Consider the following 24,247-nt stretch of genomic DNA (forward strand, 5'->3'; position numbering starts at 1 on the left):
CCTGAATATGATATTTGGACATCGGACTATAACCTATGAACTATTTCTGAAAGAACTCTTTGCAACTACAAAGCTCACCATCTCTGCTATGAATCTGCACCTCAATGAATTGAATTCATGCCTGTATGTATATTGATCTTTTAACCATACTTTCTCTTTCATTTTTTAATAAATTTTAGTTTAGTTAATAAGAATTGGCTGTGTTGGGGCCTTGAGGTGCTACATCCAGACTATAAATGTCATAATAAATGTTTCAGAGTAGCAGCCGTGTTAGTCTGTATCTGCAAAAAGAACAGGAGTACTTGTGGCACCTTAGAGACTAACAAATTTATTATAGCATAAGCTTTCGTGGGCTACAGCCCACTTCTTCGGATGCATATAGAATGGAACAAATATTGAGGAGATATATATACACACACAGAGAGAGCATGAACAGGTGGGAGTTGTCTTACCAACTCTGAGAGGCCAATTGAGTAAGTGAAAAAAAACTTTTGAAGTGATAATCAAGATAACCCAGTACAGACAGTTTGATAAGAAGTGTGAGAATACTTACAAGGGGAGATAAATTCAATGTTTGTAATGGCTCAGCCATTCCCAGTCCTTATTCAAACCTAAGTTGATTGTATCTAGTTTGCATATCAATTCCAGCTCAGAAGTCTCTCATTGGAGTCATAATAAACGTTGTGTTTTATGTTTCACAATAATGCCCTAGAACTAGGGAAGGTGCGTGTGACAGTGGGGAATGCTGGGATTGTGGAGGTGACTTACGAAACTTCAGAGTGTTGTGCCCTCAGTTTCCACCCCAGCTCCTGATTTTTAAAAAATATTGGAGCAGAAGGATTTTTTGTTGGTTGTGGTGGTGATGGAGTACTAATTATGTCTCTATTTAAAATGTAGTAGCTTACACTATCAACTAGAATTGGTACAATGGGCTAAATTCTGCCCTCAGTTACACAACTCTAACCCCACACGGGTTGCCTGGTTGTAACTGAAGGAAGGATTTAGCTCTGTACTTAACTCTGTAACAGTTGTCCAACACCAACCAAGTCTGGGTACTGCTGGGAGAGGCACCTAAGAAAGGAATTCTATCTTCCTGGTATTTGCCTACTATATCAGGGGTGGGGGTGGTAAGCCGAAAACGGTATTTATTATTTTACCATTGCCACATGCAAATATTTTAATGTGAGAGTTGCCACACATTGAGGTATTTTCAGCTCAATCACTTTAGGAAAACAAAGTGTAGCTTGTTTGTTATGAATGCTATAGTGGGTATAGTCCAGCTGTAACCAGTATTTCCTTTAAGCAGATACCACTCTCCAGTCTAGCCAGTTAGGGCTGATGCTAGTTAACTCAACTTGATTGATGCTGCACTGTCGTGATTAGGCCTTTCCCATTAGCAGCTACCTCTCGGAAGGGCAATCAAAAACAGTGAAGTTCTGGAACAGCCTCACAATAGGAGTTTCTGGGACAAGCAACTTAATTTTAAGAGAGAGCTGGACAAATTTATGAGTGGGATTGTATGATGTGGTTGGTTAGGGGAGCTGGCTTCACAGCCCTGAGTGTCCCTTCTGGTTCATGTTTTATGTTCCTAAAATATCATGCTTAAAGACCTCAGCTGGTCACCTGCAGGGATTTTCTCCAGCCCCGCATTGTATTCTGGTGTTTATCTCCTTCCTCTAAAGCATCAGAGATGGCCATGGCTGGAGATGGGACACTGGATGAGATGGGCCCGGCTCTCAGTTGTTACTGAAAATTTTCTTATGTGCTTAGCCAGCTGGCTCTTGCTCACATGCTCAGGGTCTAACTGACCACCATATGTGGAGTTGGGGAAGGCATCTTCCCCAGGTCAGATTGGCAGTTAGCTGGGGGTGGGACGGGGTTGCCTTCCTCTGCAGCATGTGGTGCAGTTCTTGTGTTAGAATCATCAGGGTATATCTTATTAATTCAATTCCTTGCCATGCCTGGTGCACCTTCATGCCTCCTATTCTCTGCCTGTGACAGTTTAATCTCCTGAGGGATTTAATATTTTGGTCTAATTTCAGTTGTTGGGCTTAATGCCTGGGTGTTGGTGGCCTGTGATATACAGCAGGTCAGACTAGATGATCCGGTTGTCGCTTTTGGCCTCAAAGTCTGACATTTGGGCCTGAAGATTTTCTATTTCTAACCAAAGATGATTTTTAAAATTAATTGAGTGGTTTGATAAAATAGAACACCTACAAAGGGAAACGGCATTCTTCCTTCCAAAGCGCACACCTTCCTTAAATCATAAACAGAACAATCTACAGTATTCTACAGTAATGGCCCAAAATACTGCGGAGACACTATTGTAAACTATAGTGTTGTGGATCATGACAGTGTAAAAGCAAAAAAAGTTTAAGTTGCCATTTAAGTATCAAAAACAAAGCATCTGTTAAGCTAAGTCTTAGCCTAATATTGCGGAGCCTGTAAAAGCAGGGCTCACATCAAAAGCAAATAAAAACAGCAAAATAGTCAGTGTGACCCAGCCTTAAAATAGCAATAATTAAAAACAAAAATTAAAAAAAAGCAAAACATAACATAAACAAACTGCAAATGTGTTAAATTAATACATGCCACTAAAATGTATAAATGCTTGTGTAATATTGTTTGTACTTTAAAAAAACTAAGGCAAAGATGCTCTCTGTCAGCTGTGTTCTTCCCTTGCAATTGCATGTCCTAAATAAAGCTCTCTCTAATTTTATTGCTTCCAACCTAAAAGTAAAGTTTGTTTCTTCCACAATATTTGGTGCCGTGTGACTCGGATGGCTATGTCCAGCTGATGCAGTGACCACTACTACAGAACGGTCTGATACTACAGACCGTTCTCCTTCGAACCCCAGGCGTCAAGAGACCTTTTGAAATCTCTGCTGGGGTGTCGGAGGAGGACTGACTGTGGGGCCGTCTGTCCCTTTGGGCTCACGCCATGCGAACTTTTGCTTATAGATTCATAGATTCATAGATTATAGGACTGGAAGGGACCTCGAGAGGTCATCGAGTCCAGTCCCCTGCCCGCATGGCAGGACCAAATACTGTCTAGACCATCCCTGATAGACATTTATCTAACCTACTCTTAAATATCTCCAGAGACGGAGATTCCACAACCTCCCTAGGCAATTTGTTCCAGTGTTTAACCACCCTGACAGTTAGGAACTTTTTCCTAATGTCCAACCTAGACCTCCCTTGCTGCAGTTTAAACCCATTGTTTCTGGTTCTATCCTTAGAGGCTAAGGTGAACAAGTTCTCTCCCTCCTCCTTATGACACCCTTTTAGATACCTGAAAACTGCTATCATGTCCCCTCTCAGTCTTCTCTTTTCCAAACTAAACAAACCCAGTTCTTTCAGCCTTCCTTCATAGGTCATGTTCTCAAGACCTTTAATCATTCTTGTTGCTCTTCTTTGGACCCTTTCCAATTTCTCCACATCTTTTTTAAAATGCGGCGCCCAGAACTGGACACAATACTCCAGCTGAGGCCTAACCAGAGCAGAGTAGAGCGGAAGAATGACTTCTCGTGTCTTGCTCACAACACACCTGTTAATGCATCCCAGAATCATGTTTGCTTTTTTTGCAACAGCATCACACTGTTGACTCATATTTAGCTTGTGGTCCACTATAACCCCTAGATCCCTTTCTGCTGTACTCCTTCCTAGACAGTCTTTTCCGATTCTGTATGTGTGAAATTGATTTTTCCTTCCTAAGTGGAGCACTTTGCATTTGTCTTTGTTAAACTTCATCCTGCTTAACTCAGACCATTTCTCCAATTTGTCCAGATCATTTTGAATTATGACCCTGTCCTCCAAAGTAGTTGCAATCCCTCCCAGTTTGGTATCATCCGCAAACTTAATAAGCGTACTTTCTATGCCAATATCTAAGTCGTTGATGAAGATATTGAACAGAGCCGGTCCCAAAACAGACCCCTGCGGAACCCCACTCGTTACGCCTTTCCAGCAGGATTGGGAACCATTAATAACAACTCTCTGAGTACGGTTATCCAGCCAGTTATGCACCCACCTTGTAGTAGCCCCATCTAATTTGTATTTGCCTAGTTTATTGATAAGAATATCATGCGAGACCGTATCTAATGCCTTACTAAAGTCTAGGTATACCACATCCACCGCTTCACCCTTATCCACAAGGCTCGTTATCCTATCAAAGAAAGCTATCAGATTGGTTTGACATGATTTGTTCTTCACAAATCCATGCTGGCTGTTCCCTATCACCTTACCACCTTCCAAGTGTTTGCAGATGATTTCCTTAATTACTTGCTCCATTATCTTCCCTGGCACAGAAGTTAAACTAACTGGTCTGTAGTTACCTGGGTTGTTTTTATTTCCCTTTTTATAGATGGGCACTATATTTGCCCTTTTCCAGTCTTCTGGAATCTCTCCCGTCTCCCATGACTTTCCAAAGATAATAGCTAGAGGCTCAGATACCTCCTCTATTAGCTCCTTGAGTATTCTAGGATGCATTTCATCAGGCCCGGGTGACTTGCAGGCATCTAACTTTTCTAAGTGATTTTTAACTTGTTCTTTTTTTATTTTATCCGCTAAACCTACCCCCTTCCCATTAGCATTCACTATGTTAGGCATTCCTTCAGACTTCTCGGTGAAGACCGAAACAAAGAAGTCATTAAGCATCTCTGCCATTTCCAAGTTTCCTGTTACTGTTTCTCCCTCTTCACTAAGCAGTGGGCCTACCCTGTCTTTGGTCTTCCTCTTGCTTCTAATGTATTGATAAAAAGTCTTCTTGTTTCCTTTTATTCCCGTAGCTTGAGCGCATTTTGTGCCTTTGCCTTTCTAATCTTGCCCCTGCATTCCTGTGTTGTTTGCCTATATTCATCCTTTGTAATCTGTCCCAGTTTCCATTTTTTATATGACTCCTTTTTATTTTTTAGATCATGCAAGATCTCGTGGTTAAGCCAAGGTGGTCTTTTGCCACATTTTCTATCTTTCCTAACCAGCGGAATAGCTTGCTTTTGGGCCCTTAATAGTGTCCCTTTGAAAAACTGCCAACTCTCCTCAGTTGTTTTTCCCCTCAGTCTTGATTCCCATGGGACCTTACCTATCAGCTCTCTGAGCTTCCCAAAATCTGCCTTCCTGAAATCCATTGTCTCTATTTTGCTGTTCTCCCTTCTACCCTTCCTTAGAATTGCAAACTCTATGATTTCATGATCACTTTCACCCAGGCTGCCTTCTACTTTCACATTCTCAACGAGTTCCTCCCTATTTGTTAAAATCAAGTCTAGAACAGCTTCCCCCCTAGTAGCTTTTTCAACCTTCTGAAATAAAAAGTTGTCTCCAATGCAGTCCAAGAATTTGTTGGATAGTCTGTGCCCCGCTGTGTTATTTTCCCAACATATATCCGGATAGTTGAAGTCCCCCATCAGGATAGTTGAAGTCCCCCATCAACAAGATCAGACGCAGAACAATGTTGGGGAATTGGTTGCCCCATGTAAGGTCAGTAATATGCGTATGCGGGACTGGGAAATGTGTTGTTGCCCCAGGGTAAGCCAAAGTGTGAGGTCAGCCTATTGAGTTGAGGGGTTGTGGTAACGCCCTCAAAAAAGCACACAAGTGTGTTCAGTCCGGATTAAGGGGTTGTGATGATGCCCTCAGGTTAAAAAAAAAAAGGGAGAGAAAAAAACCCGATGCACCATAATAAAAATTTCTTATAAATCAAAAAAAGCCAACCCCCCCAACAAACAAACAAAAAGTTTCCCCCCCAAAACCAACCAACCAAAAAAAAAAAACCCAAAAAGCCATAGCTAGCAAGCTTAGTCCGAAAATAAAATGCTGGCCCTATTCAAAGACGCTGCTCACAGCTAAAAATTGGCTAACAAAAAAAAAAAGGGCGGGGGGACTTAAATATGCCCAAGCAGCTGTAAAATCTGCAAAACACTGCCAAGCATTAATAAAATGTGTTAGGTTTCTTTTCTCAGAAATAAAAAAAGTGCTACCCAAAAACCCTAGCAGCCCTGCCACTCCTTAAAACCAAAAAATTGGATCTATGTAAAGGTCCACCAACAAAAAACTGCTTTGGCTCCACGCTAAAAAGGCCCTTACCAAGTCCTGCTAACTACCAAAACCACTTTAAAGTGCCAAAAACTAACTGCCTGGACCCATGTTTCTCACTGCAAAAAAAAAACCCCTCCGCTTCAAAATAATTCCACTCCTACTATTAATCAGCCTGTCTCTCCTTCTAATATTTCTTTTCCTTCTAAACAGCAAAAGAGAAAAACAAGGTAATGTGCTAGTAACCTTTCCCTTGTCCACTGACAAAGCTAACCTGAATTCAGTATTTGCTACAAAAACCAAAGCACTACAGGGTAATGTGCTGGTGACCTCTCCTCTTTATAATGCTAAGCCACAACTGCTTTAAAAAACAAAAAACAAAAAAAACCTCACTCCGCTAAAATTGCCAAAGTCCAAAAATTCCTAACTACAAAAAATATTATTAACTAACCCTAATAAAAAAAAAAACAAAAAATTATACACTGGCAAAAAAAAAACCTTGTAAAACCCGTGCTTAGGAATGTGGTATTAATTAAATTTTGGGGTTTATTCTACAGGCTGCGGCCTGTGTTTTTAAATAAGTACCTTCAGCATGTATTGCCCTCCCTAATTAAATTTTAAATAACAAATACCAAAGGCACCTTGTTGCCACTACTCCCGCCATCTCCTCCATTACACTATTACCCCTGTAGTACATCCAAATACAAACAATGCCATATATCTAATAAAACCCAATGGCCAAAGCCTTCACACATTGATAATTTATTTAAATATTGTTTATAAAAATATCCCATATAAGCAAACAATTAAATAGAAAAAAAACTAATCAAAACAAATAAAAATATATAACATCACTACAAATAAGCTTCAAAAATTTAAAATTAAAGTTTTATAATGGGGTTAATAGAATGGCCAAACAAAAAGTCTATAGTATATAAAAAAAAGTCCTTATTGTTTTGGTTACCCAATTAATAAATAATCAAACTCATACTCAAAGAGTATGTTCTGCTACTAAATATTTTACATGTACTAAAATAATCCCAGTAACTAATAATTTAACCTGTACCATATTACAAAATACCCCTTCCTATGCTATTAATGTTAATGCCTCTCAAAAGTACCTAAAAATATTTAAACAATAAATATAATATAATGCTATCCCCCCCAAAATATACTAAAATATCAAATAACAATAATTAATGCCACATTAAAAACTGTAAAATTTACCCTGCCCCTACACATCTTTCAAATGACTTTCATGTATCTAAATTACTCAAAGGGGCTGCTATTTGGCTAGCACAGCAAAAAGCCCAGGTCTCCTCTAAAAAAAAAAAAAAAAGCTTAGCTAACCACGTATAAAATGGTGCAAATAGTGCAGCAGCAATTTGAAATATTCTTAAGGGCCAACAAGATAATACAAAATTAAAGCAACTAAAAAAAGCCACTGGTCTTATTACTAAAGGACAGCTAACCCAAGTGCAAGCTACAGTTTGTAAATTACATGTTATTTCTGCCCTTAGTTTAATAACCCAAAAGCTGTTAACAAAAATAATATTAAAAATCACTAAGGCAAAAAAAATTGCAATAAAATCTAGCATGTTCAAAAATTCAAAATTTCCTAAATGACCAACTAATGGCCATTCAAAATAATCTCAAGCAGCAAGCGTGGCCCACTGCCCTGACTAGTACTTCAAAAATGCCATCTAATTTGTGGCCATAAAAACATACTTAAAAATTTTCAAAATAAATGTGCAAGTACTCGCAGTGCTCCTTCCAAGCATATGGGCCGATAGGAGAGGTGTAGGCTCCCACATACCAAATCCTGCCAAGCCCTTAAAAAAAATGCATGTAAAATTAAATAATTCACCATAATATCTAAAAAATTTCACCATAACTGCGAAAAATCACATTATTTATTGGCCTGCAAACAAGTCCTAAAATCAAACCGTAGGTATCAAAATCTTTTAATTGAACTACTTTAATATCTAACCAGTTACAAAATTTGCGCTTACTCTTACCAAAGGTTCAAAAAATTTCTAACTTGCAGGGTCAAATCCATGTGCTTCAAAATATATATTAAATAAAAAAACATGCTTTCCATACAGCCCATAAAGTGTTTACTTTATGTACTAATTATAATGTACATTATATATGTATAATGTGCTATATAACTAAGGCAGTAAAACAACCCCAGCATATTATTACAATAAAAACACTAATGGGTGTATTGCTTTTATTTAGTCTAAAAATATGTCATTGTTGTTGTAATAAATGTAATAACAAAAATGCCTTTCATGTTCATACTAATCATGCATTATTGTTATATCCAGTTAAAACTTATAAGGCTAATTCTAATCCTCCTAAACTAAAAACAAAAATACAAAGCAAAATACAAAGCAATTAAAATTTTAAAAATGTTAGTTATGCTAAAAAAAGCACAAAAGGGGGAGTGCAAAAGCAAAAAAAAAAAGGGGGGGGGTTATGTTGCCATTTAAGTATCAAAAACAAAGCAAATATTAAGCTAAGTCTTAGCCTAATATCGCAGAACCTATAAAAGCAAAGCTCACGTCAAAAGAAAATAAAAACAGCAAAATAATCAATGTAACCCAGCCTTAAAATAGCAATATTTAAAAACAAAAATAAAAAATACAAAAATAAGCAAAACATAACATTAGCAAACTACGAATGTTTTTAATTAATACATGTCACTAAAATATATAAATGCTTGTGTAATATTGCTTGTACTTTAAAAAAACTAAAACAAAAATGCTCTCTGTCAGCTACGTTCTTCCTTTACAATTGCATGTCCTAAATAAAGCTCTCTCTAATTTTATTGCTTCCAACCTAAAAATAAAGTTTGTTTCTTCCACAACAGTTAAATACTGAAGCTGTATTTAAAAGCTTATGTCCGTTCTAGTTACCAATGCATTTATTTCAGTCCACTACTATCAGTTCTGTTCAACTTTTAAATAATTGTGGTCATCTTTTACTTATAAAGGAGGTTTAAAAAAATAATGCAATTTGCTTTGACTTTCCCTGGTCTTCTACCAAGTGATAAGTGTGGCCCTTATATCTCATTGGGTTACTGCAGGAATTATTTGCCAACTCTTCCCTTTCTCCTTCTCTCACTTTCCCTTTGCTTCCCTGTTCTTTATTTTTTAAAATTGCTTATTAACAGCTGGTCAAAAATTTTCAGGTAGAACATTTTCCCATCATAAAATGCCATTTCATCAAAATCTAAACTTTCTGTGGGACTGTGTCAACCTTGACAACATTTTATTTTGCGGGGAAAAGCATTTTGATAATGTTGAACAACGTATATTTACAATGCTTAGCACAATGTGGCTCCAGTCTTGGCTGGGGCGTCCACACACAAAAAGAGCAGAACCTCTGTTTGACAAACTAATTGGGGACTGAGGAATTCATAACATTGAAAAGTTCATAAAATTGAATATCTCGAACTGACAGTAGGTACAGTGTGAGTTGCAGCATGGTGCACTGCATCACTTTCTTCTTGTCCTTCAAACCACAGCAAAACATTTTCCAACACACTGAAGAAGGCCTCAAAATGTGAAGGGATGTCAACTTGTTCTTCATCGGATCACATTCATGCTGTGATTTTCTACTTCCTCCCCCAGTCGGGGGGGGGGGGGGGGGGGAGAAATGATTCCTGTAACTGGTTGTTCGTCAGATTGGTGGTCATAAAATCATGGTTCTACTATAATAGTAAAATGGCCTAATTTTCTGATGTGCTAAGCACCCAACAACTCCTCGAGATTTCAAATAAGAGTTGTGGGTGCTCAGCATATTCAAACTTTTGATCAAGACTTTCCCATTTAATTCTGCTTATATTGTTATATGGCATTCATTGCTATGGTATCTGACTTCAACCATGAGCACAACTAAACCTATGGCCAGGTCTACTCTTGAAAAGTCTTTGCCAGTAAAGCTATACCAGTATACTACACCTGCAAAACGCTCCTAGTGCGGATGCAGGAGTTGTTCCTGTTCCCACTGAAATGACAAAAATTCCATTGACTCCATGGGATTAACACAGTTTGGGGCTTGGGACAATCATGTATTTGTGCTTCTCACCTTTGCCCCCTGCTAATCTATAGACACAGACATCTGAGCTATGGAAGCCAAGGAGTTAATAAACTCTTAGGAAGAATCAGTCCCTGTCACAATGTGTATTGTACAATGCCTAGCTTAAAAAAATAATGTAATTGTAATGAGAGCGCGGGGCCCTAGAAATAAACAGACATGAGGTGTAGGGTTTTGAGCAATATTGAAGTCAAAGGTAATGGTGTGGGGGGGGGGTGAAGAAAGCGATGGGAAACGTTGCCTTTTCTTTCAAAGGGAATTGTATCATTTTACCCTGAACCTTGGGGGGGGGGGGGGGGGGGAAGGAAATGAAAAGAGGAATCATCACCCAGGGCCCAGGCCTGAACACCTTAATCAGGCAAAACTACCACTGGTTTCCCTGACTTTCCAAAAACCTTGGGCACTCAGATTCCAGCATGATGAGGATGATATCAGCACCCAGATGGATGGGAAGATAATTATCGGATTTTGTTTTTGCACAGTGGAAAGGGGTGGGGAGTCCCAGGGTACTGTAAGATCTGCATAAGTTTTCCTATAGTAACTGATAGACGTCCCTACAAGTGTGGTGAAGAATCTGAGCTTTGAGATGTTTTTCTGAATCAACTCTCTGAACTTCTTAGGAGACATTTAAACTCATTTAAGCAGGAAAGAACCACAATTGGAGGCTTTAGTCCTTTTACCCATTTCTGGTCCCCAGAGCGGCTTGTCTTCACCAGACATGGTTTTCTTCTTTTGGGCGGGGGGTAACTGTGGGGAAGGAATCACTGATAGGAGATGTGGAAAGGGGGCCCCAGAGCATTACTTTGAAACCTGATCCTTCGGTATGTGGAGGAAGGGAAACAAGGTAGCTGAAAACTGGGCGGCGGGAAGCAGCCTGCTGTTTATAAAGGGCAGGGTAACGCGGGCACTGAGGTTTCGGAAGAGCAGCGTCTGGGACACACCACACCGGGGACTCTGCCTTGGTTAGGGAGTGAAGGCAGGTGTGGGCACTCCGCAGTCACACCCGCTCTGGGAGCAGCGGGCAGGTGAGGCTCAGAACCGCTGGGACGGGGCCAGTCTCCTGCTGCGGAATCTCTCCCATCCCCCGAGACAGGCTTTACCGAGCTGCCCCCACAGTCACACCCCCCGCCCCGGGCAGGAGCCGCCTGGGGTCGGCCCAGGGCTGAGCGATGGGGAAGCTCCAGCCGCTCTGGCGCCAGCGGCGTGTCCGAGCAAAGCCCCCGCCCAGCCCCTCCGCGCTCCTCGCTCTCCTCCCACGGGGGCTCAGCGGCGCTCCCCGGCCGCCGCACGCGGGCAGCGGGGCACCTTCCCCGGCAGGAGCGGGGCCGCGTCTCTGGGGGCTGCGCGCTCCATGGCCAATGGCAGCTCGGAGGGACACGCACCAAGGGAGCCCTGGCCGCTGGGACTGAAAGCAAAGGGATCGTGGCCACTGCGGGGGGCGGAGGTGAAAGTAACGGGATCCGAGCCTATCCGGGACGAGACCGGTGTAGTGTATTAAACTGCTCTGGGTAGGACTGTGCTACTGGTAGCAGTTACCGATAGGAAATGGATTATAAGAAACTGCTATTGGCTTTTTGGCCGCCCCAAGCAAAAAAAAAAAAAAAAAAAAAACCTGCGGCGCGGCAGGAGCCAGGTGCAGGGAGACTCCCTGCGCTGCAGACGTGCCCGGCTAGCTGGGGCGGGGACGAGAAAAGGGGGGCGGCCAGGGCTTCAGCGGGGCGCTACCACGCGGCCCCGACCGGTGTGCTGCCTGCCGGGAGGCTCCGCGCCGCTCCGGTAGTCTGGGAGGGAAGGACGCGGACTGCCGGGCTTGCTGCAGGGCGCTCCCGTCCTCCCCGCCGCCGCCCCCTACAGGGCCGCCAGAGGCGCAACAAACAAACACACAAGCAAGAAGCGGCCCTGCTGCCCTAGGATTGGGCGGAATGCCGCCTCCAACAATCTGCCGCCCCAAGCACCAGCTTGCTCGGCTGGTGCCTGGAGCCGGACCTGGGTAATGGATTATAAGAAACTGCTATTGTAGTAAACTGCTACCTGATGTAGCAAATGCCTACGGGTAGCAGTTTCTTGCACTAGAATGTATGTGAAATTGCTACGTGTAGAAATGTGCTATCTGTAGCAGTTATTTATATGTATAGGTTGTAAGAAACAGCTTTTGTATAGGGTTACCATATTTCAGTAAGCAAAAAAGAGGACGGTGGAGCCCTGCCCCCATCCTGCCCTAGCCCCGCCCTGCCCCTTCCCTTCCCCCCCTCAGAACCATTAACCCTCCCCCTGCTCCTTGTCCCCTGACTGCCCCCTCCTGGGACCTGTGCCCCAACTGTCCCCCAGGACTCCACCCCCTACCTAAGCCTCCCTGCTTCTTGTCCCCTGACTGCCCCCTCCTGAGATCCTCCCCGCATCTTAACTGGCCCCCTAGGACTCTACCCCCTACCTGTACCCTGACTGCCCCAACCCTTATCCACCCCCCCACCCCCAGACAGACCCCTGGGACTCCCACGCCCCATCCAACCACTCTCCACCCCCTGACAGCCCCCCCCGAACTCCCGACCCATTTAAACCCCTCTTCTTCCTGTCCCCTGACTGCTCCGATCCCTCTCCCCACTCCTGCCCCCTGACAGCCCCGCTCCCAGAACTCCCAACCCCCCTCCCACTCCTTGTCCCCTGACTGCCCCCTCCTAAGACCCCCCCCCAACTGCCCCCCAGGACCCTACCCCCTACCTGTACCCTGACTGCCCAAAACCTTATCCAAGCCCCCCTCGAACTTCCGACCCCTGGTCTCTTGACTGCCCCATCCAAAACCTCCCTGCCCCTTCTCCGACCCCCTAGCCTCCTTATTGTTGGCCTTCGTCTAACGTCTCTGTAAGCTTGCTCAGGAAGGTCCTGGCAGGCTGGGCAGCAGTGGAGGAGGAGCGGGGGAGGAGTTCCAGACTGCCGGAGGCGATCTCTGAATGCAGGGAGGGAGGAAGGGAGTGCTCTCAGCTGCAGGGGAGAGGAGGGGGAAGTGGAGGAGGGGCTCTCTCTGGCTGTCGGAGCCCCATGTAAGTGGCACCATCCGGCCGGCTGCCCTGTTAGCCCCGCACGCTCTGCGGGGGTTGGGGCGAAGTCTGGACATTTACAGATTCCCCCCGGACACTATTTTTAGCTCAAAAAGCCGGACATGTCTGGGGGGATCCGGACGAATGGTAACCCTATTTTGTAAAAAGATGCTACTTCCCTCATAGGTCATGTTTTCTAGACCTTAGTTTTTTCCCCCTTCTCTGGACTCTCTCCAATTTTTACTACAGTTGAGACCTAATCAGCGCAGAGTAGAGTGGATATCCCAGAGTGATGTTCTGTTTTTTTGGAATACATCCCTTTCCACAGTACTCGTATCCAGCTTGTGGTCCACTATGACCCCCAGACCTCTTTCCGCAGTCGTCCTTCCTAGGAAGTCATTTCCCATTTACTATGTGTGCAGCTTGTTATCATTCATGAACTTTATACTTGTACTCTCTATGCCATTATCTCAATCACTGATTCAGATTTTGACTAGAAACTTATCTAGAACTGATCCTTAGAGAGACCCATGTGTTATGCCCTTTCAGCCTGACTCAGCCCTTTCAGCCTGTGAATCACTGATAACTACTGTCGGAACTGTTTTCCAACTAGTTTTGCACCCATCTTATTTTAGCTCCATCTAGGTTGCATTTCCATCATTTGTTTATGAGAAGGTCATGGGAGACCTGTAACACTGCAATCTGATGAAGCTAATTCCTACGGATAGCAGTTTCTCACAGCGTAGGTACGTGAGACTGCTCTCTGTAGCAGTTAGCTACATCCGATGGCCTTTGTATAGCACTATCATTCAGAGGTTCCTATTGCACACAGTTCCTGGGGTAATCTTTATGTGTTTGTGCATTCCTTCAATAAGCCATTAACATTGTCTGGCCTCATCTAACAGAGCATAAGAACATAAGAATGGCTGTACTGGGTCAGACCAAAGGTCCATCCAGCCCAGTATCCTGTCTACTGACAATGGCCAATGTCAGGTGCCCCAGAGGGAGTGAACCTAACAGGTAATGATCAAGTGATATCTCTCATGACGTCCATCACCACCCTCTGACAAACAGAGGCTAGGGACACCATTCCTTACCCATCCTGGCTAATAGCCATTAATGGACTTAACCTCCATGAATTTATCCAGTTCTCTTTTAAACCCTGTTACAGTCCTAGCCTTCACAACCTCCTCAGGCAAGGAGTTCCACAAGTTGACTGTGCACTGTGTGAAGAAGAACTTCCTTTTATTTGTTTTAAACCTGCTGCCCATTAATTTCATTTGGTGGCCCCTAGTTCTTATATTATGGGAACAATTAAATAACTTTTCCTTATTCACTTTCTCCACATCATTCATGATTTTATATACCTCTATTATATCCCCCCTTAGTCTCCTCTTTTCCAAGCTGAAAAGTCCTAGCCTCTTTAATCTCTCCTCATATGGGACCCGTTCCAAACCCCTAATCATTTTAGTTGCCCTTCTCTGAACCTTTTCTAATGTCAGTATATCTTTTTTGAGATGAGGAGACCACATCTGTACGCAGTATTCAAGATGTGGGCGTACCATGGATTTATACAAGGGCAATAAGATATTCTCCATCTTATGCTCTATCCTCTTTTTAATGATTCCTAACATCCTGTTTGCTTTTTTGACTGCTGCTGTACACTCCGTGGCCGTCTTCAGAGAACTATCCACAATGACTCCAAGACCTTTTCCTGATTAGTTGTAGCTAAATTAGCCCCCTCCATATTGTATGTATAGTTGGGATTATTTTTCCCAGTGTGCATTACTTTACATTTATCCACATTAAATTTCATTTGCCATTTTGTTGCCCAATCACTTAATTTTGTGAGATCTTTTTGAAGTTCTTCAGTCTGCTTTGGTCTTAACTATCTTGAGCAGTTTAGTATCATCTGCAAACTTTGCCACCTCACTTTTTACCCCTCTCTCCAGATCATTTATGACTAAGTTTAATAGGATTGGTCCTAGGACTGACCCTTGGGGAACACCATTAGTTAACCCTCTCCATTCTGAAAATTTATAATTTATTCCTACCCTTTGTTCCCTGTCTTTTAACCAGTTCTCAATCCTTGAAAGGATCTTCCTTCTTATCCCATGACAACTTAATTTACGTAAGAGCCTTTGGTGAGGGACCTTGTCAAAGGCTTTCTGGAAATCTAAGTACACTATGTCCACTGGATCCCCCTTGTCCACATGTTTGCTGACCCCTTCAAAGAACTCTAATAGATTAGTAAGTCACAATTTCCCTTTACAGAAACCATGTTGACTTTTGCCCAACAATTTATGCTCTTCTATGTGTCTGATAATTTTATTCTTTACGATTGTTTCAACTAATTTGCCCGGTACTGATGTTAGACTTACCGGTCTGTAATTGCCAGGATCACCTCTTTTTAAATATTGGCATTACATTAGCTATCTTCCAGTCATTGGGGACAGAAGCTGATTTAAAGGACAGGTTACAAACCATAGTTAGTAGTTCTGCAATTTCACATTTGAGTTCTTTCAGAACTCTTGGGTCAATGTCATCTGGTCCTAGTGACTTGTTATTGTTAAATTTATCAATTAATTCCCAAACCTCCTGTAGTGACATGTCAATCTGTGACAATTCCTCAGATCTGTCACCTACAAAAGCCGGCTCAGGTTTGGGAATCTCTCTAACATCCTCAGCTGTGAAGACTGAAACAAAGAATACATTTAGTTTCTCTGCAATGACTTCATTGTCTTTAAGTGCTCCTTTTGTAACTCGATCGTCCAGGGGCCCCACTGATGGTTTAGCAGTCTTACTGCTTCTGATGTACTTAAAACATTTTGTTATTACCTTTTGAGTTTTTGGCTAGCTGTTCTTCAAACTCCTTTTTGGCTTTTCTTATTACATTTTTACACTTAATTTGGCAGTGTTTATGCTCCTTTCTATTTACCAGACTAGAACTGACTTCCACTTTTAAAAAGATACTTTTTTATCTCACTGCTTCTTTTACGTGGTTGTTAAGCCACAGTGGCTCTTTTTTAGTTCTTTTACTGTGTTTTTTAATTTGGGGTATACATTTCAGTTGGGCCTCTATTATGGTGTCTTTTGAAAAGTGTCCATGCAGCTTGCAGGGATTTCACTCTAGTCACTGTACCTTTTAATTTCTGTTTAACTAACCCCCTCATTTTTGCATAGTTCCCCTTTATGAAATTAAATGCCACAGTGGTGGGCTGTTGAGGTGTTCTTCCCACCACAGCAATGTTAAAAGTTATTATATTATGGTCACTATTTCCAAGCGGTCCTGTTATAGTTATGTCTTGGACCATATCCTACGCTCCACTCAGGACTAAATCGAGAATTGCCTCTTCCCTTGTGCGTTCCTGTACCACCTACTCCAAGAAGCAGTCCTTTAAAGTATCGAGAAATGTTGTTTCTGCATTTCGTCCTGAGGTGACATGTTCCCAGTCAATATGGGAATAATTGAACCCCCCCCCCCAATTATTATTGAGTTCTTAATTTTGATCACCTCTCTAATCTCCCTCAGCATTTCATCGTCACTATCACTGTTCTGGTCAGGTGGTCGATAATAGATCCCTCATGTTATGTTCTTATTAGAGCATGAAATTACTATCCATAGAGATTCTATGGAACATGCTGATTCACTTAAGATTTTTACTTCATTTGAAATACAGAGACACATTTGAAATACAGAGGCATGCTCAATATTTCAAGCCTCAGATAAAAATGTTACATGCATACAGGTTGGATAAACACAGTCAATAGGTCTTGAATTTTGCAATGATACCCTACATCAGCCATCTTGCATAAAGTATATATTAGCTATGTCATATCCATATCATAAGCATATTTTCATAAAGAATGTAGAGTATAATGTCACACCCCACATGTATGTTTGTTGATCTGCAAACAGTAAAGGAGCATGCACCTTTGGGTGCAAACGCTCATGACAATAGTGCAGAGCCATGCAAGTTCCATGATTCTGTGTGAGATGGCAGACAGTGAGGAGGGCCAGGCAGGTTAGTGGGTTTATAAAAAAAGGTGTAAACATTATGTATACATTTATGTATGGGATACATATAAAACTAGTGAATGGTTAACAATGCATTATAAGAAGTTGGATCCCATGGCCACAACCACCCCATCTCACCTGTTTGGTACCCAGCATACATTGCCAAAACAAAGCTTCTCAAAATACAGTGGGATAGCTATTTCTGGTGCACCTCACTCTAACTTTATACAAGTGCTTCTGGTGAGTACCCTGACTGCTGAGACAAGGAGTCCAGGAGGCATGCACACAAGTGACGTAGTGACTCTATGCTGACATCAGTTGAGTTAACCCACACTTAAAGTGTAGATATGGCCTTGTGTATATTAAATGTTTGGGAGAGGTAACAGGAACTGTATGAGGGTAGACTAAGATTCATTCAGGTGCTTAGGCTCAAGGCATTGGAACTGGCCTTACTGCACCCTACAGGCTCAAGAACAAAGAGGCACATAAAAAGATATCATTTATTTATTAAAATTTCTTGACTCGAGGGTGTATAACTCATGCTGGGCAGGAGCGCCGCTGGCTTTTCTGCCGCCCTAGGGGGTGGAAGGTCCCGCCCTGAATTGCCGCCGCCCCCCCACAGAGGTGGTGGAAGGTCCCGCCACCAAAATACCACCGCGGTCGCCGCCCCCCAAATTGTAGTGCCCTAGGCGACCGCCTAGGTCGCTTAATGGGTTGCTCTGGCTCTGATTCTGGGAGTGGACAATGGGATGGTTCAGTGAGTCATTGCCTGGACTGATCATTCCCAAATTAGCACCTGGCATTGGTCACTGTCACAAGACAGGATACTTGATTAGATGGACTATTGGTCTGACCCATGATGGCAGTAATTACAATAGATTTTTTTCCAGGGAAAAAGACGTTATAGGAGATAATATACTGCCTTTATTGAATATTTGAGAATTAAGTTGTACACAATGGCATGCGGAAAAACACTAAGGGCTAGACTGAGAGGCAAAATAACGGTTCCAAAAATGCAATCCCCATTGGTGGATTGACTCAAAACAAAGTTTTGACACTAGGCTAGAAATTCAGTCAGCTCTAAAATGAGAAGAAAAAATTAAATTTAAAAATTCAGGGAATCCCAGCAACAGCTGCACCGGTCACACTTAAGGGACCCAGGGAAATTGGGCATGGAGGCGGAGGAGAATGAAGTGGAGAGCAGCAGCGATGCGGCCCCTCATCTGGCACAGGAAGAACCTTCGGAGAGCGGGCTTGGTGTTGAGACCTCAGAGGCCATGTCTGCGGACAGCAGCGATGCTGCTTCAGTGCCCATTCTCTCAGAAGCAGATGAGGCTGGTGTGGGGCAGAGCTCAGACAGCAGTGGGGTCTCTCTGGTATGGAGTGGGTCTGGAAACCCCTTTGGGATGGAAGTGAGGAGGTGGCTGTGATTTTGTAGATGTATGTAAGTTGTCAGACTCAGAGAATACTGATAGTATCCTTCAGGGAGTTGGATCTTTGACCCACCCTAGGTGGGAGCCAGCCCTACACAGCACAGGACAGAGTGGACCACAGGGCCAGGTTTGTTTGAGAGGTCTTCTACAATACGGATATACACACCAGGTTTGTGCTTGCCAAGCCAAGGGGAAGAGCCCTGCCTACCTGGCTGGATTAGCAGGGAGGGGAGTGCATCTTGTGTCTCTGAGGGCATCTTCTAGCTATACCCCAGGGCTGAAGGGTCGTCGGCTTTTCCGGCTTCTGCCATCACTTGTCATAAGGAGGAGGGAGAAAACTTGTTCACCTTAGCCTCTAAGGATAGAACCAGAAGCAATGGGTTTAAACTGCAGCAAGGGAGGTCTAGGTTGGACATTAGGAAAAAGTTCCTAACTGTCAGGGTGATTAAACACTGGAATGAATTGCCTAGGGAGGTTGTGGAATCTCCATCTCTGGAGATATTTAAGAGTAGGTTAGATAAATGTCTATCAGGGATGGTCTAGACGGTATTTGGTCCTGCCATGCGGGCAGGGGACTGGACTCGATGACCTCTTGAGGTCCCCTCCAGTCCTAGAATCTATGAATCTATGAAACAGATAAGACAACTGCTAGGAGACTCTATGCAATCAGATACTATGCTGGCAGTTAAAGCGCTCTAACTTGCTGGCTCAGGGGTGTGAAAAATCACACACACACCAAGCGCAGCAAGTTTGAGCACTTTAAAGCACTAGTGTGGACAGGCTCGGCTCCCAGTGCTCAGAGCTAATCCCGTCATCGAGGTGGATTACCAGGAGCATTGGCACCCGCGACAATGTAGTGTAGACATAGTCTCAGTAGATTAGATCAGACAAAGAGGAGTTGCATTGGTATGCCTGTGTCTGTAAGAACCCAACCCTGGGAAGCCGATGCTGAGAGGTGCTGTCTGTGAGAGGGGAAATAAAAAAAGCCCCTTTACCCCCCCACCATTTTTGCAAACACGGGTGTCGCAATGTCACTGGGGTAACTGCTACCCCTCTGCCCCTGCCTGTGCCGGGTTTTGCCCTGTGACACCCTCTGCCAGAGCCTCACTCCTGTGCTTAACTTCGCCTTCCTCCCCATCCCTGATTTTCCCTTTAGCCCCTCTCCTAATGCTGCCTCCAGCTGCTTGACCCCCATGACCAGTACATTTCCACCCCCTGCTCACACCCTGGCCACCCCCCTCCTCCAATTCGCCCTCTTTGCCATTTTTTAACCCCTGTCAAAAGCAGACCGCAGAATCTTACAGCTAAAAAGGGCAGGATGAAGGGCAGTGGCTTCAGCAGATGTACCCCAGGGCTCCGGCAGCGGGGCTCTGGCGGTGATTTAAAGGGCCCAGGGCGGTAGCGGGGCGGCCGGGAGCTCCTGGCCCTTTAAATAGGGTTACCATATCTCATAAATAAAAAAAGAGGACCCTCCTCGGTCCCTGGCCCTGCCCATTTCCCCACCCCTAGCCCCGCCCCAACTCCGCCCCTCCTCCCTCCCACTCCCAGCCAGGCGGAAAGGGCTGCCCCAGTGCTACTGGCTTCAGGGTTTGCCGGGCAGCCCCCAGACCCTGCGCCCCCAGCTGGCGCTTCCCCAGCGCAGCTGGAGCCCGGGAGGGGAAGCGCCCAGCCGGGGCGCAGGTTCTGGAGGCTGCCCGGCAAACCGTGAAGCCGGTAGCGCTCGGGCTTTGGGCAGCCCCTATGCCTCCGGACCCTGCGCCCCCAGCCGGGCACTTCCCCTCCCGGGCTCCAGCGGCACAGGGTCCGGAGGCACGGGGGCCGCCCGAAGCCGGTAGCGCTCGGGCAGCTCGGCTCTTAAACAGAGCCGAGCTGCCCGAGCGCTACCGGCTTCAGGCAGCCCCTATGCCTCCGGACCCTGCGCCCCCAGCTGGGCACTTTCTCTTAAACAGAGCCGAAGAGTCGGGGAGGAGCAGAGCGGCCATTTTCCCGGACATGTTCGGCTTTTTGGCAATTCCCGCCGGACCGGGGTTTGACTGCCGAAAAGCTGGACATGTCCGGGAAAAAGAGGACGTATGGTAACCCTACTTTAAATCCCCCTGGGAGTCCTGGAGGCCTGGGAAAGCAGGAGGAAGGCTATGAATAGCTTTGCTTTCCCGCCATGTGGGAGAGACCAATTGGGAAGCAGAGGGGAGAGCAGGTCTGCCTGCAGTCTGCCAGCACAGCACTTCCAGGCCCAGCAACTGGCCTAACTTGTAACCCCAGCCTGCAGAAAAGCCCCAGGAGGGGACAATCCGCCTGTCGCCGCCTGCCAGCGACCCGAGGAGACAGCCTGTCTCTCCTGCCATTCACTGCTTCCAGCCTGCCTGTCCTGCAGCCAGCCCACACCAGATCCGGGATTTTAGAACCCATGGGTTCCAAGCTTTAAAGACTGTGAGCACTGTCAGAAGGGAGTGGGCGGTTAATCCATATCCAGTGATCCCTAGGCAGGACCTGCTTTCCTGAATCAGTCTCCTCACCACTCAGCCAGAAATGGAACCGGAGGAGGTATCCTGTATTAGATCATGGTACACTTGCAAATGTAGAGTGCTTTGAGTTAAACCAGCCTTCGGAGAGCGCAGTAGGGAAAGCGCTGCAGTCTGTCCACACGGACAGCTTCAAGCACACTGGCGTGGCCACATTTGCAGCAGCATTGGGAGCGGTGCATTATGGGCAGCTATCCCAGCATGCACGTGACTGCAACGTGCTTTTCAAATGGGGGCAGGATGGAGTGTGACAGGGAGTGTGTTGTATGTATGTGGGGGGAGAGAGTGGGTTTTTGGGGCATGCTGTCTTGTAAATTCAGACAGCAGCAGACACCATCCCTTCCCCCCCACCCCCAGCATTCCACAGTAATGGTTGCTTTGTCTCAGAACAGGTAAGCATACCGGCTGTCAGAAACAGAGCTTTGAAAGGGCATATACGCATTTCTGTAGAGATTCCAAAACAATGAGAAGAGTGGCCACTTGACTTAAGGGAATTATGGGATGTTTCCGGAGGCCGATCAGAGCGCAGTAATGCAACATCCCATTCACACTGGCGCCGCAGCGCTCCAGTGGGGGTGCATCAAACGTTATTCCACTCACCGAGGTGGAGTACCAGGAGTGCTCTAGCTGCTGAGTCAGAGCGCTCTACGTGCCTTGCCAGTGTGGACAGGTAGTGAGCGAGGGCACCCGTGGCTGCTTTCATGCGCTCTAATTCGCAAGTGTAGCCAAGCCCTTAGAGTTATATGGGCAGTTAGGTTGTAATTTTGCACCATGAAGGCACATTGCATCTGCGGAAGGATTTTCATCTACCTGGATCATCAAGACCTGCACTGCCAATTCCCAGTATAATAAGGTGTGTTTCTAACAGCATCTCCTTACTGGCCTGCAACATGTCTCCACATGCACCACCTGAGATGTGGGGGAGAGACAGAACTGGGTGTGGGTGTGGGAAGAGACACTTTTGTTTAGGAACATTGAGAGAGTGTGTGGTCACGTGACCTACCATGCCTCTTGGCAGAGCCTATAGTAATTACAAAGCATTATTGATCTCTAATCATTTTAATAATTTAATATTTTCACTGATTGTCTATTTCTATTTGGTCACGTCCTTACATAAAGTTTATAGTTATTGTTTTTAATGTGTTTGCTTGTGTGAGTTTGAATTATTTGTGAGTTCAAGTGCTGTAGCCACAGCCTTAGTGTGGTTATCCCTTGTCTCACTGGAAGCAAGGCCAAGTAGTTAGATCCTTTAGCATATGAGTAGGGGGAGTCAGGAACCTACCAGCAGCTCAGTAAAATGAGCCCAGGGTGACCGAAACTTTGGAACTGTCCAAAAACTGTGAGGTACCCCTCTCCTGTTTGCACTGCATTCAGGTTCTAAACCAACATTGAAAGGGGGGATTACATCTCTACTTCGTTAAATAAACTTTTGCTCGTTTTCACTATAAATGTATCTAAGTGTCATGTGTTAAGCAAAGAGGTGATCTGAGCTGGAACTGGTAAGCTGGGGTGTTTTGTTCCTTTCCAAACAGCAAATCTGTAAATACTGTGAGTTTGCAGTGGAGCAGGGGCTTCACATTGCAGGGAGATGGTCGGAGAGCTCAGGGGTTGGAATGTGCCTATCGCTAACCTGTAAAGAGACAGCAGGGCCTGCCTAGGCCTAGAGGGGAGTGCTTGTATTGCCTGTGGCCACTGGAGTTGGGGAGCTGACCCCCATCAGGCACAGACAAGGCTTTCTGGTGCTAAGGGCAGGTGGCCACAGCCCTGAGTACCCCCAGGAAGCAGGCCGCATTGTTGTCCTAATTTTTAAAAATGAACATAGTTCTTTAGAAAAGTAATTTACCCTGATGTAAAAGTAGTATGTAATGATAAATATTTTTTCTTCCCTAGGAAAAGTTGTTGAAAGGAAACAATAAAGAAACATAAACATATCTTAATGTGAACTCTTTGAATGGCTATTGTCTCTGAAAGGTTGTGCTGTTTCCTTGTGTATGCAGATTTTACCCAAAGTGATTTACTTCTGCAAGTCTAATAACCATACAACAGAATAACACAATGAAGGATGATTTCATAAATTACACAGAAAAGGAACCACCTAATCCTAGTAAGTTTTTCGGTTAGTTGTTTCTTCTTTTGAATGTTAGGCTAGTTGTTGGAAGGATGTACTCCATTGCCACAAAACTAAGCCACATTTTGAATCTTGTCTAGTAGCCATGAGGGATTTCTATGGAAAACAGATCAGCCCTCCCATCGTCCTCCATAAATCATGCTACTCTGGCTATTAAGCTTTATTCTGTGGTGTGTTTAGCCAGCGAGTATGGACGCTTCTTGGGGAATCTATGTGGAGGAAACAGCATTCAGAAAATATTCTTAGCTAGCACTGAATACATGTATTCTCTTTTAACTTAGTCACAGAACTGGCTGGGCGTAGCTCTGTGTGGCATTACTACCAACTTAAGTGACCTTGGTGTGCCTAGTGAGGCACTCTAACTTAACAATAACTAAGGCTCCCATCCTGCGAGCATTTATGCACATGAAAAGTCCCATTGAGTTTCAATGTGGCTGCTCACATGCCTAAAGTTATTTACATGCATCAGCAATGGGGCCTAAGTGTGCAAATCCTCCACTATGTGAGTCAGGAACCAGTTAACTGCATTTGAATTGTTCTATAATCAAAACAAACATAATAGTGTCCTGTAAGTCTCTACAAAGGTGTTCTAAAAACTAGTGATGGAAAACACAGTAGTTGTAGTTCAGGTTGAGATAGGATAGACAGCTGGTGTGTTGTGACCATCTTATCCTATAGTTCACAGTCACCTCACTATTCTGTTCTGATTCCTCTGCCTGTTTCTTTCATCCACTTGTTATTTCTCATCTTATTCCTTGATTATAAACTCTTTTGGGCAGAGATCCTCTTTTTTTGCTTATGTTTGTATAGTCATAGCACAGTAGGGTTGAGGGCTGTAGGTACTACTGAAATACCGACAAATAATAAGATGTCTGTTCTACTCTAAGGCCCCAATCCTGCAAAGACAAAGGCCTGGTCTACACCTAAAAGTTAGGTCCACCTAACTACGTTTCTCAGAGGTGTGAAAAGTTCATGCTCTT

At 44.3% G+C, this 24,247-nt stretch overlaps 1 protein-coding gene across 1 annotated transcript in view; it reads left to right on the plus strand.

Annotated features, from left to right (window-relative positions):
• The first annotated feature begins 10,957 nt into the window (after window positions 1-10,957).
• The window catches only part of LOC112061733 (ATP-dependent translocase ABCB1-like), a 67,112-nt gene continuing 53,822 nt past the window's right edge, over window positions 10,958-24,247 (plus strand). Inside the window, exons 1-2 of the mRNA XM_065583278.1 lie at window positions 10,958-11,156; window positions 23,137-23,243. Coding sequence (XP_065439350.1) covers window positions 23,195-23,243 — 49 coding nt within the window. The 5' untranslated portion in view covers window positions 10,958-11,156; window positions 23,137-23,194. The remainder of the gene's footprint in view (window positions 11,157-23,136; window positions 23,244-24,247) is intronic.

The sequence above is a fragment of the Chrysemys picta genome, chromosome 2 (assembly GCF_011386835.1).
Source record: "Chrysemys picta bellii isolate R12L10 chromosome 2, ASM1138683v2, whole genome shotgun sequence".
Classification (NCBI taxonomy): Eukaryota; Metazoa; Chordata; order Testudines; family Emydidae; genus Chrysemys; species Chrysemys picta.